Here is a 17,639-nt window from a genome sequence, read left to right as displayed (position 1 = left end):
TGCGTTATTAAAGATTCTAATAACTTTTTGTTGTCCCAGAGGAAGAAACGTGCATCAACATAATAATGGTTAAAGTTAAGAATAGAGTGTGGAAAATGTGATGGGCATAGGTTCCCTGGACTGTTCAAGGGAGGGTGGCAGTTTTCTCCAGGGAGGAAATATACTATTATAGAGGAATGCTTGATTGTGAGGGGGAAGGGAGTTATTGCCAGAAAACTTCAGGCTGACCTCTTTTACCCCGTTTTGTCAGAAATATCAGGCATTTGGAAAGACTAAAAGAAAATATGTCAAAATGTTAACATAGGTTCCAGCAGGACAGTGAGAGCATAGGTCATTTTTTTAAATCCTCACCTGAGGAAATATTTTTTTGATTTTAGAGAGAGCGGAAGAGGGGGGATGTTGATCAGTTATCTCCCATCTACACCCCGACCAGGGCTGAACCAGCAACCTAGGTATTGTCCTGACTGATAATCAAACCTGAAACCTTTTGGTGTACAGGACGACGCTGCAACCAACTGAGCCACCTGGTCAGGCCTTTTCTTCTTTTCTTAATTAAAAGAAAAAAAAGTTTTTTTAAAATTTTAACTTGGGGGAGTCACTCCACTATAAATTTCACCTTCACCTTTAAGTAGGAAAAAATGGGCTTTTTATATTTATATTTTAAATAAAACCTTCCATTGTTATTGAAGTTTTAATTATAACACATTTTGTGTCTCTGTTCTTTAGACCTTTCCTCTAAGAAACTTTTTCAGAAATCCCTAGGCCCAAATCAGACTCTTGTCTGCCTGATTGTTTACTTTTTGCTAAGCCTCTGCTTATTGGGACCATATGTTATCCTGAGCTATGTATCATTGCTCATGATCAGCTGGATTTTCTGCCCTCATGTGACCTTTATGTTAGACTAGAGCATTGATGTTCAGTTTGGCGTGCCACAGCAGGCACACTGGCGTGCCACAAGAATTTTTAAAATATGCAATACCTGCCTGGCCGGTGTGGCTCAGTGGTTGAGCATCGACCGTGAACCAGGAGGTCAGGGTTCGATTCTGATCAAGGGCCCATGCCTGGATTATGGGCTCAATCCCCAGTAGGGGAGCATGTAGGAAGCAGCCAATCAATGATTCCCTCTCATCATTGATGTTTCTATCTCTCCCTCTCCCTTCCTCTCTGAAATCAATAAAAATATATTTTTTAAAAAATGCAATACCTGACTATTTAGTCAGGGCACTGACCTCTCTTCCCTTAGATTGTCAAATTAAAAAATGACAACAGCCAACACAATAGTTGTCTACTATGAATAAGTCAAAATTTTGCCACCCTGGCCTGTGTGATTCAGTTGGTTGGGCATTATCCTGTGTACGGAAGGGTTGCCAGAAGGGTTGCCGGTTAGATTCCTTGGTCAGAGCACATGTCTGAGTTGTGGGCTCCATTCTTGGTAGGGGACATGTGGGAGGCTGCTGATTGATGTTTTCCTCTCACATTGATGTTTCTCTTTCCCTCTTCCTTCCTCTCTCTCTAATAATCAATTTTTTAAAATCTTTAAAAAATTGTGCCATTTTTTTTTCAGATCAGCAAAATATATATATTTTTGGTGTGCCACAGGATTTTAGTAATTAGTTTATGTGTGCCATTAGATGAAGAGGGTTGAAAATCACTGCTCTAGAATAGTAACACACCCCTCCTGATTATCTGTATAGCCAATTTATGAATTTTTCTGGGCCCATAATGCTGTTCAGCAACATTTTTTCTTTTCTCTAATTTGATATTTGGCAAACTGACACTCTGAAAATGTTAATAAGTGGCATCAAAAAAGTTTTCTGTGCTGTGAGAAATCAGTCTACTTAGATCCCTTTATAGGAGATTAATAATGAATATTAGCATTTTAAAGTATTCATGAAGTCCTGCAGTGAAGAATTCTCTTTATCATTTCCATATTTATTTGTATATGGAACTTTTTCTCTTGAGGGATAGATAATAACAACTCATGAAACAGTGTTTAATAGAACACAAGTTTGAGAAACATATTTATACTAGAGGCCTGGTGCATGAAATTCATGCACAGGGGGGCGGGGTGCCCTCAGCCCAGCCTGCAATGATGCCCGAGGCCCCTCCCCTCCCTGCCCTCCACGTGGCTGGGGCCCCTCCCCTCTCCTCCCTCCATGCAGCCGGGGTGCCAGCCCAGCATCCCTAGCCCTAGCCTCTGACCCAAGGCCCCTTCCCTCCTTCCGCATGGCCAGGGTGACGCCACCAGTGTCCCGCCCTGGCCACTATGGGCGCCGCCATATTTGTTGCAGAGTGATGGTTAATTTACATATTACTCTTTTATTAGATAGGATACCTTCTTTCTCTGCTCTTCAGAGTGGCTGTTCCAGACCTCTACAATTTCAGTCCAAGCCTCCAACCCCATCTCAACCCTTTTTGTTTTCAGACCTAATCACTATTTCACTGAGAAAATGTAGGCTGTCTTGATTTATGAGTGCCCTTTCATCCTTTCCTCTTGTCTAGACTTTGTTCTTCCATCAGACTGTAACCTGGATGAAGTCAGAGAGCATAACATTTATTCATTATTATATCCTTAGTCCCAAATACAACCCACATCCTATATTCTGGGTATACAGCAACTGGTATACAGCAATTCAATTCTGCACTGACCACCATAGTTAGAACAGACCATACAAGTTGAAGAGCATGAGCCTTAACAAGACTGCCCTTACTTCAGACACCAGCCACACTTTGGGGGTCCTCAGGCCAACCCACACTTCTGACCAGCTGGCTATAAATCCAGATTTACCATGACACCCTCAGAATGAATAATTCACTGCAATGATTTGTAGATCTTGGGGAAGTACTATAATTATGATTACAGTTTTATTATAAAGGATACAAATCAGGAGGACCAGTCAAAAGAAGAAACATACATGGTCAGGTCTGGGAGGAAATGCAGAGCTTCTGTGTCCTTTCCTCATGGAATCAATGTGCATCATCCTCCTGGCACATCAGGGTCTTCACCAGCCAGGAGAGGTTCACTGAACTTTGGTATCTAGAGATTTTATTAGGATTCCGTCACATAGATGATTAATTGAATTATTGGCCATGTGGTTGAACTCAATCTTCGTTTCCCCTGTCCTGCTGGAGGTTGAGAGATCGAGGTGATATCCTGAGGATCAAAGCAACTCTCTTATCACGTGGGTGACCTTTCTGTACCTGATGATATCTAGGTGAGACCTTGGGTCACTTCATAAACATAACAGAGGCATCCCTATTACTCAGGAAATTCCAGGGGTTTAGAGTTTCCCCAGAACCATGGACAAAGGCCAGTCTAAAAAATTGGAAAAATCTTCCCTTGATCCTTGTATCCTCCTATAACTACCACTCTCTGTTTCCCTTCCATTACTGCTAGACTTCTCTAGAGCTAACTTTATTTGCTATAAACAAATACTTCCTCATCTCTGGTTTACTTCTTAATATCATTCACTTCCACCAGCTTCACAGAAAGTACATTGTGGCCACTAAGTGGCCTCGTAATTAGTAAACCCATTTCTTTTTTGGTCTTCAACTAACCTGACTGTTCTGGTGTATGACACTAGCTACTCCCTCTTCTGTGATGCCACTTTCTTGCTACCTTTCTGACCATTCCATTTCAATCTCTGTCTTTGTTTCTTCCATGTCTCAGATATTGCTGTTCTTTAGAATTTGATGCTGTGTTCACTTCTCACTAGAAACTCTCCTTAGGCAATGTCACTGATTTCCATATACCTTCTTTATGCTGATGTTTCCAAATTTGGATCTTTAGACTTGGCTTTACCTGCAATCCAGACTGGATTTCTGACTTTACTGGAATTTCTATCTGGATGTCCTGTAGGAACCCTAAATTTAACATGTCCAAAACAAAATTCACTCTTTTTTTCTTTTTAATTTAACTTTACATTATAAGTATAGTTCTAGAATAGAGTCCATAGGGCAATTGTAAGCATTGAATAAGATAATGCATAAAGCAGCCGAAACCGGTTTGGCTCAGTGGATAGAACATCGGCCTGCAGACTGAAAGGTCCCAGGTTCGATTCCGGTCAAGGGCATGTACCTGGGTTGCGGGCATATCCCCAGTAGGAGATGTGCAGGAGGCAGCTGATCGATGTTTCTCTCTCATCGATGTTTCTAACTCTCTATCTCTCTCCCTTCCTCTCTGTAAAAAATCAATAAAATATATTAAAAAATAAAAGATAATGCATAAAGCAAACTTAGTAAAATTCTGGCACATGGAAAGTACACAGTGCATTAGCTATTATTACATGACAGTCTCTCCTATGAGACTACAAGCTTTTTGAGGGCAAGAACCAACCGAGCATTGTCCTAGGCTTCTACTAGATACACAGTAAAGTTTTGTTGAATTAAAATGAGTAATAATAATCTGTTGAATAAATTGTTTGTTGTAACCATTCAATTTAGCTTAATTATCTTGTTTATTTAAAGTGGGCAACTTTGGGTATTTGTTTTTTCTTCCTAGGTGCATTGTGTTGTGATCATTCCAAGGATAACCAAATGTGCCATGATGTATGTGAACAGGTAAGCGTACATAATAATTCTAGAGGGTGTTAGTTATGTAATTGTTTATAATTACATAACTGGATGCAATGCATGATCCTGGATTGGATCCTGGAATTAAAAGATTGCTATAAAAAGAACATTATTGGGATAAATTGGTGAAATTTGAATATAGACTATAATAATATTGAATCAGTGCTTGCTCTGAACCAGAATTTGGTGATTGTATTGTGTCCAGGTAGGTGGAGCCGCCTTTCCACCTTGTTCTTAAGAGATGCATGCTGGAATTTAGGAATGAATATTGTGTCTGCAATGAACTCTAAAATGTTTCATCAAAATAATAGTAATATATGTGTTTATGCAGAAAGTTAAACCATATGTTACAAAATAGTGGGCCAATCTACATGAAGACTGGATGTTCACTGTACAACTTTTGAAACTTTTCTGTAGGTTTTAATTTTTCTTGTTGAGCCTTTTCAGGCGAGTTTTACTGAGACAATACCTAAAGTCTTAAAGTCTTCCCTTTCTTTCATCATCTTGGTTGTGTAGTTTTAGCCTTAGTGCTTGAGAAGTAATGGCCTCTATCACCTTTTGGAGTTCTCAAGTAATTACCTGGATTTTGTCACTGCCTAAAACCAAGAAAGCTATCTAACTGGGATTAAAAGTACTCTCAAGCAATATTATGAATTTAGAAAGATTTTTGCAAAATACTTTCTAATTATAAAACAAGACAGTGACTTGGCTTGCCTCAGAATTCATGTCGAAACACTATAGCAGATTAAGTTTTCTACAAATTTATTGCCAGAAAAATAGCTTTTAAAAGCAAAAATGGCCCTTTGATGCTGTCACCATAAGGGAGTTTTTAAAAGCTCTGCTACTTTTGGAAACATTGCTTTCCTGACTTTTTGCTTTGTTTCTTCTTGTTTTTTTCCACTAGGTGTTCTAATAGGGTGAATGATTTTTATGAGCCACTTGCAACAGGCAAATTCTAATTTCTTAAACTCAGAAATGTTGGAAATTCTATCACTTAGTAAATTAAATGAATACTGTAGTTACCCTAATATAGAACATTCTTCCCTGACCTAGTTTCACTTTAATTGAGGAATTAGGCAAAGAAATAAGGCAAATTGGACCCTAGATATTGCTCTTATTAGTAGTTACACAAGTGTTGAATGTAACTTTTATCTCCAGGTACACACTAAACTGCAGAATTAGATTTATTCCCAGATGAGGAGAGAAGTAAGGTCTGGGTTACATATGTTCACTTTCTTCTACCAAACTCAGCAGTCGGGTAAGTCATTCAGCTAGTCAGTCTTCACAGTCACTTGGAGGCGTGAGTGAGTGAGCCATGTGGAGAGAAGCCAGGCTGCTAAAACTAGCAGAGCTCACTCAAAATGAAAGGAAATACCCGGAGTAAGGAATAATTATTTCTTCAGTAGAGAATAAAGAAAGTATGGAGTCTTGATGACATTTAGGTTTTAAGTTGGAATGAATAGTAGTATCCCTGACGGTTATGGGAGGTTGGGAAAATTTTCTTTTGGGGGCGGGGAGGGGAGGGGAAGGTGAGTTGCTGAGTCATCAGTGAAAACCACTGTGTGAAGACATTTGGAAATTTGGAATTAAAACTTTAGAATTTGAATTTAGATAAGTTAGGGCTGGTGTTTTATAATAGTCAACGAAAGAAGGTATCAGATGTCAAGGAGTTTGTGATCTGAGAAAAGGCCCTTAATTTTTAAAAGAAAAATTAGGAGAGATACTCTAGAGAAGGGATTTTGTTTGCTTTGTTTATGCTGAATCCTTCACTCACTGCTTAGACTAGTGCCTCACATGAAAACTCTCAATAAATATTTCTAGATTGACTGACTGGGGTGGTGGGGCTCAAAAGTCATAGTGCAGAGATTTAAAACCTTTTTTTACATTTAAATTTATTATGTAATATTTCAAGTTTGCAAAAATGTATTGTTTTTATATATATACTAGAGGCCTGCTGCCCGAAGATTCGTGCAAGAATAGGCCTTCCTTTCCCTGGCTGCCGGCACTGCCTTTGCTCTGGCCAGAGCCGCCTTTCCGCCTCTGCTCCGGCCTGAAGCCGCCTTTCTACCTTCCCACACTGCCCAGAGGCCTGGAGAGGCTGGGGCGGGGCGGGACACAGGCATCCTGCCCCACCCCCAGCTGCTCAGTGGGTGCGCGCTGCCCACAAGCCCGCCATTCTTTGTTGGGTTAATTTGCATGCTCACTCCTGATTGGCTGGTGGGCACCGCGAAGGAATGGTCAATTTACATCTTCCTCTTTTATTAGTGTAGATATCAGTATCTTTCCAGCTGTTATAAATTCTTTGAATATAGAGATTGTAATCTGTTTTATTCATCTTTGTTGTACTCATATCATACCATTGCTTAAGGAAGTTGGTCAATGAATGTGTACAAGTTGTTTGGTGAAGACATGGATGCAATGAAAGGAAAATGTAGGATATTATTTGGGCAAGTCAGTAAGTCAGTGCAGGAAATTAAGATTTGTTTCAAAAAGAGAGTCTTTGCTTGTTTGAAGACAAAACTAAATAAGTTATGACAGAAAGAAGAGATAAGTATGAGTTAAAAACCTCTCAAGATCAGGAGTGTAAGCTCTGTGATCTGATTATTTCTGCCTTGAATGGGGTACAGTTTTGGTTATTAAATTTTTTGCTCTTAGATGATTTGTGTAATCATAGTACATATTCTGATATACTGGGTAAGTATGCATCTTTCTTAAGTGTGATTATCAGTTTAGTGAGAAAAGTAACTGCTTCTGTTCAAGTCTTTCTTATCTAAAAATGTACATGCTGCCTCTGTAAGCTAAATTAGTTATTTAACTTATTTATAGTCCTAATATTATTATTAGTAATTTACATTTCTAATAAGTTATATCAGTTATTTATATTCCTAATAACTATCTTTCTTGGTTAATTTAATCTGCTTTATAGAATTATAATTTTGGAGGCAGAGTGACCTGATGGACTATCTAACTTTTTTTTTTTTAATTAATCCTCACCAAAGAATATGTTTTTTGTTGATTTTAGAGAGTGGAAGGGAGAGAGAGAAACACCCATCGGTTGTCAACCAGGAATCAAACCCACAATCTGGGTATGTGCCCTGACCAGGAATCAAATTCGCCCCCTTTCATTGGGTAGGACAACGCATCAGCCAACTGAGCCACACTGGCTAGGATGATTGTCTAACTTCTTAATTTTGTTTGTTAGATATTAAAAAAACTGAAACCCAGGGAACACATTTTTTTTTAAAATATTTTTTCCTGTGTACCAGGTTCTTTACATGCATTATTTCATTTAATGCTAACACTAAGTCCTTGAAGGAGATAATATTATTGTCTGCATTTTATAGATGAGGAAACTGAGGTATGGCAAAGTTAAATTACTTGCCAAGGTCTCAAAGGAAATAACTAGAGGACCAGGGACTCAAACCCAAGTGTTTGATTACCAAGTCCATGCTCTTAGCCACCAGGTTGAGGCCAAGTAGGTCGCTCAGTACATTGTTCTTTCTGCTGTTCTAAACTGTTTCAAGTATTGTAGGTTCTTTGCTTTGTTTGCTTGTTTATTTGTTTCTGTTTTGTGAGGAGATAAAGTTGAGGCAAAAGAGGATGAGTGAAAGCATAGCTTTCTCTGTACTTCTTTCCATTCCACTACCAAAGTCATATGCTTACTTCTTTCTTTCTACCTGTTTTTATTCTTCTTGCCTTTCATTGTCTTTCCCTTTCCATTTGTTTTCCTTTTCTTCTTTTTTATCTTTTTATCATGGGAATTGTCATACACACACACACACACACACACACACACACGTAAATAAAAATATAATAACCCCCCTCCCCAAGCTGGTGTGGCTCAGTGGTTGAGTGTCGACCTATGAACCAGGAAGTCATGTCATGGCACATGCCGGGGTTGTGGGCTCAATTCCCAGTGTGGGACATGCAGGAGGCAGCTGATCAACGATTCTCATAGTTGATGTTTCTATCTCTCTCTCCCTCTCCCTTCCTCTCTAAAATCAATAAAAAAAATTTTTATACACACACACACACACACACACACACACACACACACACAACAAACTCCCATATTCAGCTTTAGCATTATTAAGTCAAGGCTAGTTGTGTTTCATTTATACACCCATCCACTCCTCCACCCCCAATTATATTGAGACAAGTTTATATTGAAACAAATCCCAGTTGTCATATAATTTGATCTATAAATTTTCAATTTATATAAATACTCATTAAAGTAGTCTAAAAATAAAAACATCATTATCACTTCTTTTACAATGTAATATTCAAATATCTAGTTATTTTTCAAATTTATTGTTTTACTAGTAGCTCCGCGCATGAATTCGTGCGCCAGTAGCTTGCTGCCACCCTCCAGTAGCTCTCCACTCGCTACCCTGCCCTCCTATAGCTTCCCACACTCCCTCTCCCCCTCATAGCTTGCTGCCCTGCCCCCTCCTGTAGCTATCCGCCACCTGCTTGTAGCCAGTAGCTTGCTGCTGCCCTCCCGTAGCTCTTCGCCTGCTGCCTCGCCCTCCTATATCTCCCTCCGCCTCCCCTTCATAGCTTGCTGCCCTGCCCCCTCCTGTAGCACTCCGCTGCCCACTTGTAGCTCACTGCCCCACCCTCCTGCTGATCCGTGTTCTGGTCATTACACGGTTGGTTGTTACGCTTCCTGGCATAATGACCATTTGCATATTACATCTTTATTATATAGGGTAAGTTTATTTTTAATTTGAATCAGAATCTAAGAAATATATTGGTTATATATCTTTTGGTTATATATATCTTTTCTTTTGATATATGGGTTTCTTCTTACAATTTGATGAACAGATCTGGTAATTTATTCTGTAGTGTAGTGTTTCCCACGGTCTGAATCATGTTGTTCACATCCCCATGGTTTTAACGTGTTTCTCTTTTCTCTTTATTTCTTAGCAATTAGTAGGTAGATTTAAAGCAGAACTGTTCAATAGAAATTTATACAGTGATGAAAATATTCTATATCTGTGATCCAGTTCAGTAGCCTCTAGCCACGTGTGCCAAGTGAACACTTGAAATATGATTAAAGAGACTGAGGAACTGAATTTTTAATTTTATTTAATTGTAATGATTTTAGTTTAAATTTAAATAACCACACATGGCTAGCAGCTACCTTATGAAACACATCCAGAGGTTTGACCAGATTCACGTTAGGTTTTGTTTAAGTCTTCCTCATAAATAGTATTGTATCTGGTTGTCTTTTTTTATAATATTATCAGTCATCATTGATAATCACCTAAATGCATTAAGTCACTAGTGGTTGCAAAATGGCAATATTCTAGCTCTCTTCACTTATTAATTACTAGTGGCCCAGTGCATGAATTCATGCACATTGAAAGGAAATTAATTAGAAGAAATATTTTAATATCATTATTCACCCTTTCTCTATAATAGAAGCGTCAACCAAATTCACGATTGACAGTGACAGATCAAAACACACTTGTGCGAATGACGCCAGCAAAAGCTTTGTATCGCTCATGCACAAACCAACTTAGCCTTTTATAGATATAAAATAAACTTGCTTAATTAGACCTGCGTTCTGATTTAGCTTAACTTTTTACAGCCCAATGAAGCACCCCAATGAAGCACCCCAACTTCTCTTTTAGGTAATTATCAGCAACACAGCAGTAAATATCAACACGAAGCAGATTATTATTGTAGATCACACAGGGAGAACAAAGAGGAAAAGATTTAACTGCAGCAGTGTTTGACTCAGTGAGAAAACCTGAAGTCATTTTCAAGGTCCACCACTTCTTCTTTTCAGTCAGGTCAAGTTTCTAAGCTTTCTAAATCTCCATTTTCTGGCTAATGGAAAGAAAATAGGATTCCACCGAGTCTCCTATCTACCTACTCCAGGACTTCTGTGAGGATCAAATGAGATGAGGCATGAGAAAACACTTCACAGACACTTGGTTAAAGTGTAAATGTTTCCATCTAGCTATAAAGCAAGTTGTATTCCTGGGCTGAAGAAACTCCAAGGAGGCTAGTTGCTAGGAGAGGAAGCCAGGTGTTGCTATGTGACATCATTACCCGGCCCACAGCCACTGTTTCCAGGCTGGGCTGGGCTGTGGGCCCCATTTTGCACCATGGGATCTCAGCAGCATCAGCTGCAATTTGATGGGCTGTCGCTCGGGGTGGTAGCAGGACCTGTGTCCCACTTGGGGGAAGCCGAGTGTTGCTTTGTGGGCCCCAGGTCCGAGGTGCCTTTTCTCTGTAAATGGCCAGTGCACATCACAGCAGCTCCTGTGTTGAGCATCTGCCCCTGGTGGTCAGTGCATGTCATAGTGACTGGTTGGATGGACACTTAGCATATTAGCCTTTTAGATAGATAGATAGATAGATAGATAGATAGATAGATAGATTGATAGATAGATAGATAGATGATAGATAGATTGTTGGTAGTTTGGAAGGAAAAGGCTACTAAAACTAACTGTAGATAAATCTTTTTTCACTGTCCTTAGCATTTATGGATTTTATAGCTTTAACTAACCATGAAGGTCTGTCTGATATACATGAAGATTTATAATTTACTTAGACATCAAATAGTTAATTTCATTAACTAAAGTTCTGTTTGGAAGTGAGCCAGGTAGCCTTGTGAGTGAACTGTCAGCTCCTCAGCATCTATATTAAAAAACAGTTTTGTTTCTATTTCATGGCACTTTGCAGAGAAGTTTATGCCATAATGCTATTCACAAATTCTTCACCAATATCAAGGTATAACGTAGTGTATTTTTTATTGTGGTCAGTTGACTTAAGCAGTTTTGTAGAACAGTTTAAGATAAATTTACTGGGGTTCTTTTCTTCTCTCTCTCTCTTTTTTTTTCTCCCAGGCTACAGTTTGGTAGCCTGAATTTCTCTATTTTTGGTCATTAGGAAATAGGGTCTAGACTTGCTATATTTGCATTTTCTTGATTATTTGCCAAATTAACCAACCTTTTTAAAAATGTCATTTTAATGTAGATCCTTTCAAAGGTTTTCCATTTATAAGAGGAAGATATTCTAGACAACTGATAAATTCAGAAGATAATACATTTTACCTCTTTTTATTTCTTATGAAAAAATGCCACAAAAACTTTTTTCTTTTGTCAAATAGATATTCTCCTCAAAAAGTGAATCCCGACTAAAACATCTGTTGCAGCGAGCCCCAGATTATTGCCCCGAAACAATGGTAGGTCTTGTTTAACTTAACTATGGAAGGTTTTGTCTAAATGAAGTCATCTAATGAATTCCCTTTAGATTTAGCAAAATTTTCAATGTGAAGGAGGTTTGTGGTCAAAGTAAAATGTTAGATTTATCTAGGTACTTTAAAAAGATCTTCACATAAATTGCTAGATAAAATATCTTTCATTTTTATTGTTTATTCTCTGACATAGGAAAAAATAATATTAAATACAAATGTAGTCTTTAAATTTCATTATAATAGTTTATCTGGAATTTGGAGTTGTACTTACTATATTTTGACAATTTTATGAAAACTATATTAACTAAATTTTATAGTTACTTTGACTTTGAAAAGTTGTATTTGTGATAAGGGAAAATGTATGATTTTTCATTATTCCTGTCTTCCCATTTTCTGGTATACAGTAGATGTATTGCTTGCCTGTCTGAATCATGTAACTTAAAATGTCTCTAATGTTTGGGTCATCATCCTCAGTGTTTGAGGTGCTCATAAACCAAGCTAAAAAATCTGAGCTTGCTCTGAGTGAGTCTCTTTAGATATGATACAGTAGCTTGGGTTATGTGAGGGGGGAGATGGAGATCACACAATTCTGAGTGATTCATTTTCCTTTAGTCACTCTATACTTTTGTCTTTGTACTTAGAAACAGTGATTCCAGTAAGCAGCTTGAGTAACCAGACTAATCTTAAGTGCTCTTAGATGGGAAGATGGGAAAAGAACAAGCAATATTTTGCATTTGTTTGATTTTTTCCCCCCATAAATATAGCTGGTTGATACTCATATAGTACTAGAACATTGACTGTTATAGACACAAACGTAATCAAAACAACTGTACATAATTTCTGTAGAAATTAAGTGTTGTATTTAGGAACTGGTTATCTACATAAAAGCCTTTTGGTGATTACAATTTTAGGTTGAAATTTGGAGTTGTATGAATTCATCTTTGCCAGGTAAGTAATAGAAGTGTAACATTTAGCACTTTTATTTTTAAAAACTTACTGTGATGGTAAAATCTGTGTCATAGCCCTATAACTTAATGTATGCCCTTGAGTTTCTATCCTCTCTTTTCCATAGGCAATCAAATTTTCAAATGTATACTTTATCCTCATTTACTCAATACTTAACATGTTAAGTGCCCACCCTGTTTTGTCTTCTGGACGGAAAGTATGATGTCAGTCACTGGTGACTGACAGGGCACTTAATGTGTTAACTGTATTTTTGTCTCCACTTCACCAGGATCTGAGTTTGTAATCTTACAGCTTTTTCTCAGTACTTCTCTCTCTGATTTCTCTGTGACATTTGATGATATTGACCACTTACCTCCTTGTGGCTGTACTTTGCCCTTTCTTACCTTTTTCCTCTTAACACCCCCCACTTCCCACTGCCAACCACTGCCCCAGGACTGTGGTTATTCCTGAGTACAATCCTCTTCCATTCTTTCTCCACACTCACTCTGCTAACTAATCAGCTCTGGGAAGGTAACTTTCAAATCCTAGTCAATTGGTTTTTTGGTTTTTTTTGGTTTTTAAATATATTTTATTGATTTTTTACAGAGAGGAAGGGAGAGGGATAGAGAGTTAGAAACATCAATAGAGAGAAACATCAATCAGCTGCCTCCTGCACACCCCCTGCTGGGGATGTGCCCACAACCAAGGTACATGCCCTTGACCGGAATCGAACCTGGGACCCTTGAGTCCGCAGGCTGACGCTCTATCCACTGAGCCAAACCGGTTAGGGCCCTAGTCAATTGTTTGTGATTTCTAGACATCTCTACCTGGATCACTGCATCTAAGTGGTATCTGAAGTGCAAATCCAAAACCAAACTCATTTTATGATTGTCTCTCTTGTGAATGATACTATTGGAGATCAAGTTATCTTTGGCTGCTTTTTCTTTCTAACTCCTTTGACTCTCTGCTTATAAAATCTTGCATCTGTCTTCACTACTCCTCGTTCAAGCCTTTTTTATATATATAATGTATTTTTATTCATTTCAGAGAGAATGAGGAGAAGGAGAGAGAGAGAGATAGAAACATCGATGATGAGAGAGAATCATTGATTGGCTTGCCTCTTGCAGGCTCCACACTGGGATCGAGTCCACAACTGGGCACATACCCTGACTGGGAATTAAACCAGGGATCTCCTGGTTCATAGATCGAAGCTCAACCATTGAGCCACATCGGCCGGGCAAGCCTTTCTTATTACATTCTTGGGATAGAATATTGTAATAAACTTGTAACTGGTACCAGTATTTCAACATATCACAGCTGTCCTCCCCAGCCTTTCAAAAAAAATCCCTCAAGGGTATCCATTTCTGTTGAAATAAAAGCCAAACTCCCTAGCCTTGCATTCATGGTCTCCTAGGATTACTGGTAAAGCTTACTTTCCAGTCTTAGTTAAAGCCGGTGCCTTGAAAAACGGGAATAAACCTTACATATCTCTGAACTTTAAAGGCTGTCATACAGTGTGAAATTTGCATTTCAAACATTTGTCTTTCTGGCATTGCCCACATTCTTACCTGTCTTCCTAATTATCCCTCTAATGTCCTGGAATTTTATTTATATACTAGAGGCCCAGTGCATGAAATTCGTGCAAGTGGGGGAGGGTTCCCTCAGCCCGGCCTGCACCCTCTCCAATCCGGGACCCCTCAGGGAATGTCTGACTGCCGGTTTAGGCCTGGTCCCTGCGGGCTGTTGGACATCCTCTCACAATCCAGGACTGCTGGCTCCTAACCGCTCGCCTGCCTGCCTGATTGCCTCTAACTGCCTCTGCCTGATTGCCCCTTACCCCTCTGCCTACCTGCTGATTACTCCTAACCGCCTTTCCCTGCCAGCCTGATTGCCCCTAACTGCCCTCCCCTGCTGGCCTGATCGCCCTTAACTGCCCTCCCCTGCCAGCCTGATCACCCCTAACTGCTCCTCTGCCAGCCTGATTGCCCCTAGCCACCTCTGCCTCAGCCCCCGCCACTGTGGCTTTGTCCGGAAGGAGGACCAGACAACCAGCAACCTGGTCTAATTAGCATATTACCCTTTTATTATTATAGATATATATGCATATACATATACATACACATTATTTTTACCAAACTGATTTCTATAATGGAATAAATCATATATTTTATCTATTTCATAGTCCACAGAATATCTAATAGAGTGTCTTGTACATAGTAGAAGCTCAGCAAATATAAATGCTTGTCAAATAATTTAATATTTTCTAAGAGGCCACTGGGTATGTGGAAACAGCAATATATGGCATGATGGTATAAAAGTTCACAGAATTTATGACCTACAGTGATTCCATTCAAAATTATATCTAAAATGTGAGTGATTCTCAATAGCAAAGATTTAAAGGAAACTAGGCAATGGGGCTAGAAAAGAGTCTGTTGCCCTTTTTACTCTTAAAACATGTAGTGATATAGAGGCTTATGATATTCAGTATTTTTAGCCAATTGTAACAATTGGGATGGTTTATATTATACAGGGTTGGGCAAAAGTAGGTTTATAGTTATTTGTATGGAAAATACTACAATAATTAATAATACAACAATAAACTGTATTTTGCATCCTCACGACTATAAACCTTTTTTTGCCCCACCCTATATTTTTAGAGCTTTATCTGTGGGCCACTTTTTTGCTTTTGTTTGTTTTGTTTTTTAGCAGAATGCTTCTGTTTGTTGTGTTAAGTCCTACTTTGATTTGGAGAACTATGCTACTTATAGCTTTTGAATCCCTGACATTTTTTTCAGATGTAAATAATAATCTAATTTATTGTATATGTAGGTTTGAAGACCCATGTATTACATGGAAGCAACATAAACCATTTTTTAAAATATCATTTTATTCATTTTTAGAAAGAGGAAGGGAGAGGTATATATAGAGAGAAACATCAATGATGAGAGAGAATCATCTATTGCCTGCCTCCTGCACGCCCCCAGATCAACCCGCAACCCGAGCATATACCCTGACTGGGAATCAAACTGTGACCTCTTGTCCTGGTTCATGGGCTGATGTTCAACCGCTGAGCAACACCATCAGGGCCATAAAAAATTTTTTAAAAGATATAAGGAGTTTGCAGCATCCCTACAAGCATAAATCTTTTTCCTCTTCATGATTATTATATCTCCTAATTTTATTCTATGAGTCATTCATTGCCATTTGATTACAAAAACGGCTCTAAAAATACACTAAATTATTTTTTATAATTTTATAAAAGTGATATTATGATATATCTTGTTATCAGTGATTTGGTTGGAGAATTAGCTGCTGTACATAAACTGAACCAGAAGAGTTATTTTGCCCATCAAAATTAGTCCTGGCTCATAGGAGATGTTCCTGTCTGTTTACTAAGTACTGATTTTAAATGGTGTCATGGGCTTCACACTACTGTAGGTATTTAATATGTTTGAATTCAGTACCTCTTTGTTAAGTTAAATTGGAATCTTTGCCTCTGTTTCACAGTCTAAAGGCGAGGAAGGCCTCTCCTTGCTTTCCTGAACCTGTATGTCCTCTAAAGATGCTACCTACCCAAGAATGAGAATGACCTAGAGCAGCGGTTCTCAACCTGTGGGTCGCGACCCCTTTGGGGGTCAAACGACCCTTTCACAGGGGTCGCCTAAGATCATCGGAAAACACATATATAATTACATATTGTTTTTGTGATTAATCACTATGCTTTAATTATGGTCAATTTATAACAATGAGATTGGGGGTCACCACAACATGAAGAACTGTATTAAAGGGTCGCAGCATTAGGAAGGTTAAGAACCACTGACCTAGAGGGTTTAGGGTGGGCAGGGAGATGAGAGAAAAAAACAAAGGACCTGATAATTACGCTGTGAGGTACCTCAGGAGACTGATAGCATGGGAATAAGGCTGAGGGGAGAGGCTTATTAATTTTGAGGCCCTTTTGTCTGAGCTAGTTTTTCTGTAAACACTTTGATTCTTAGTGGTATCCACAAACCAATTTGACATGCTGTTTGTATTTGTCACTGTTTATGACCAAAACATTTGAACATTTTGTTTTTAAGGTGTGTTTAAGAAATCTGATGGCTGGGTTGGCTTAGGCTGCTGTGAACTGGCTATTACCTTGGAGTGTCGACAGGCTTGCAAGCAGGTAATACTGAACAATCAGGCTCTTGAAAAGCATGAAGTGCAGTTTGGGTTTTAGTTGTGCATATGCCTTGAACCTTGGCCACCTCATACCTTTGGAGAGGTGACCTATAAAGCTGAAAATTTATTATTTCTTGCAGATACCACTTCCTTTTAGACTCGCTGCTTTTTCAGTTATTGCTGCTGCATATAAGACCCCGAGCCCTCTCTTATTCTTTCTCAACCTCTCTGCCACACAAAGAAAGAATATTCATAAGTTATATAAATGTCTAATCACTGTGTTATATACTTGAAACTAATATACTATTGCATGTCAACTGTAATTAAAAAATAAAAATTATTGAAGAAAAATAATGAATATTGTAGGAATTGAGGCCTTTTGTACTTTGCCTGTGGTCATGCTTAGTCAGTGCTGAATGACTCCAAATAGTCATGTGAATTTGGGCTATGCCTAAGTAAGAGCAGTTGATACAGTTGGCTTATTTTGCTTTCATTTTCCCTTCTGTCTTTCATCCTGGGTTTTCCCTGAGTATGTTCTTATATCCCTTCTCGGCTCCTAAGGTGAGCATGACTCCTGCAGTGAATTATGACTTCTTTTTTATTTGATATATCTCTAGTCCAGTTCAAGTTAGGCCCCAGAGTTACTCCTCATTACGTTCATTTTCATGTGGCTCCTCAGAGTGTTGTCAGAAAACTAGTCTGATTCCTCATACTCCAAGTGGTGGGAGTAGACTTAACTGGGAAGTTTAGG

The 17,639-nt window shown here is 38.7% G+C and overlaps 1 protein-coding gene across 2 annotated transcripts in view; it reads left to right on the top strand.

Moving 5' to 3' along the window:
* The window catches only part of RECK (reversion inducing cysteine rich protein with kazal motifs), a 66,554-nt gene that overhangs the window by 7,639 nt on the left and 41,276 nt on the right, over window positions 1-17,639 (top strand). The window contains exons 2-5 of one of the 2 annotated variants that reach the window (XM_036330395.1): window positions 4,502-4,560; window positions 11,699-11,773; window positions 12,697-12,733; window positions 16,807-16,892. In XM_036330395.1, the coding sequence (XP_036186288.1) occupies window positions 4,502-4,560; window positions 11,699-11,773; window positions 12,697-12,733; window positions 16,807-16,892 (257 nt within the window). Of the gene's footprint in view, window positions 1-4,501; window positions 4,561-11,698; window positions 11,774-12,696; window positions 12,734-16,804; window positions 16,893-17,639 lie in introns of those variants that run through there. The other variant, XM_036330396.1, reaches the window with a different exon arrangement.

The sequence above is a fragment of the Myotis myotis genome, unplaced genomic scaffold, assembly GCF_014108235.1.
Source record: "Myotis myotis isolate mMyoMyo1 unplaced genomic scaffold, mMyoMyo1.p scaffold_m19_p_12, whole genome shotgun sequence".
NCBI lineage: Eukaryota > Metazoa > Chordata > Mammalia > Chiroptera > Vespertilionidae > Myotis > Myotis myotis.
This window is presented reverse-complemented; position numbering and strand designations above follow the sequence as displayed.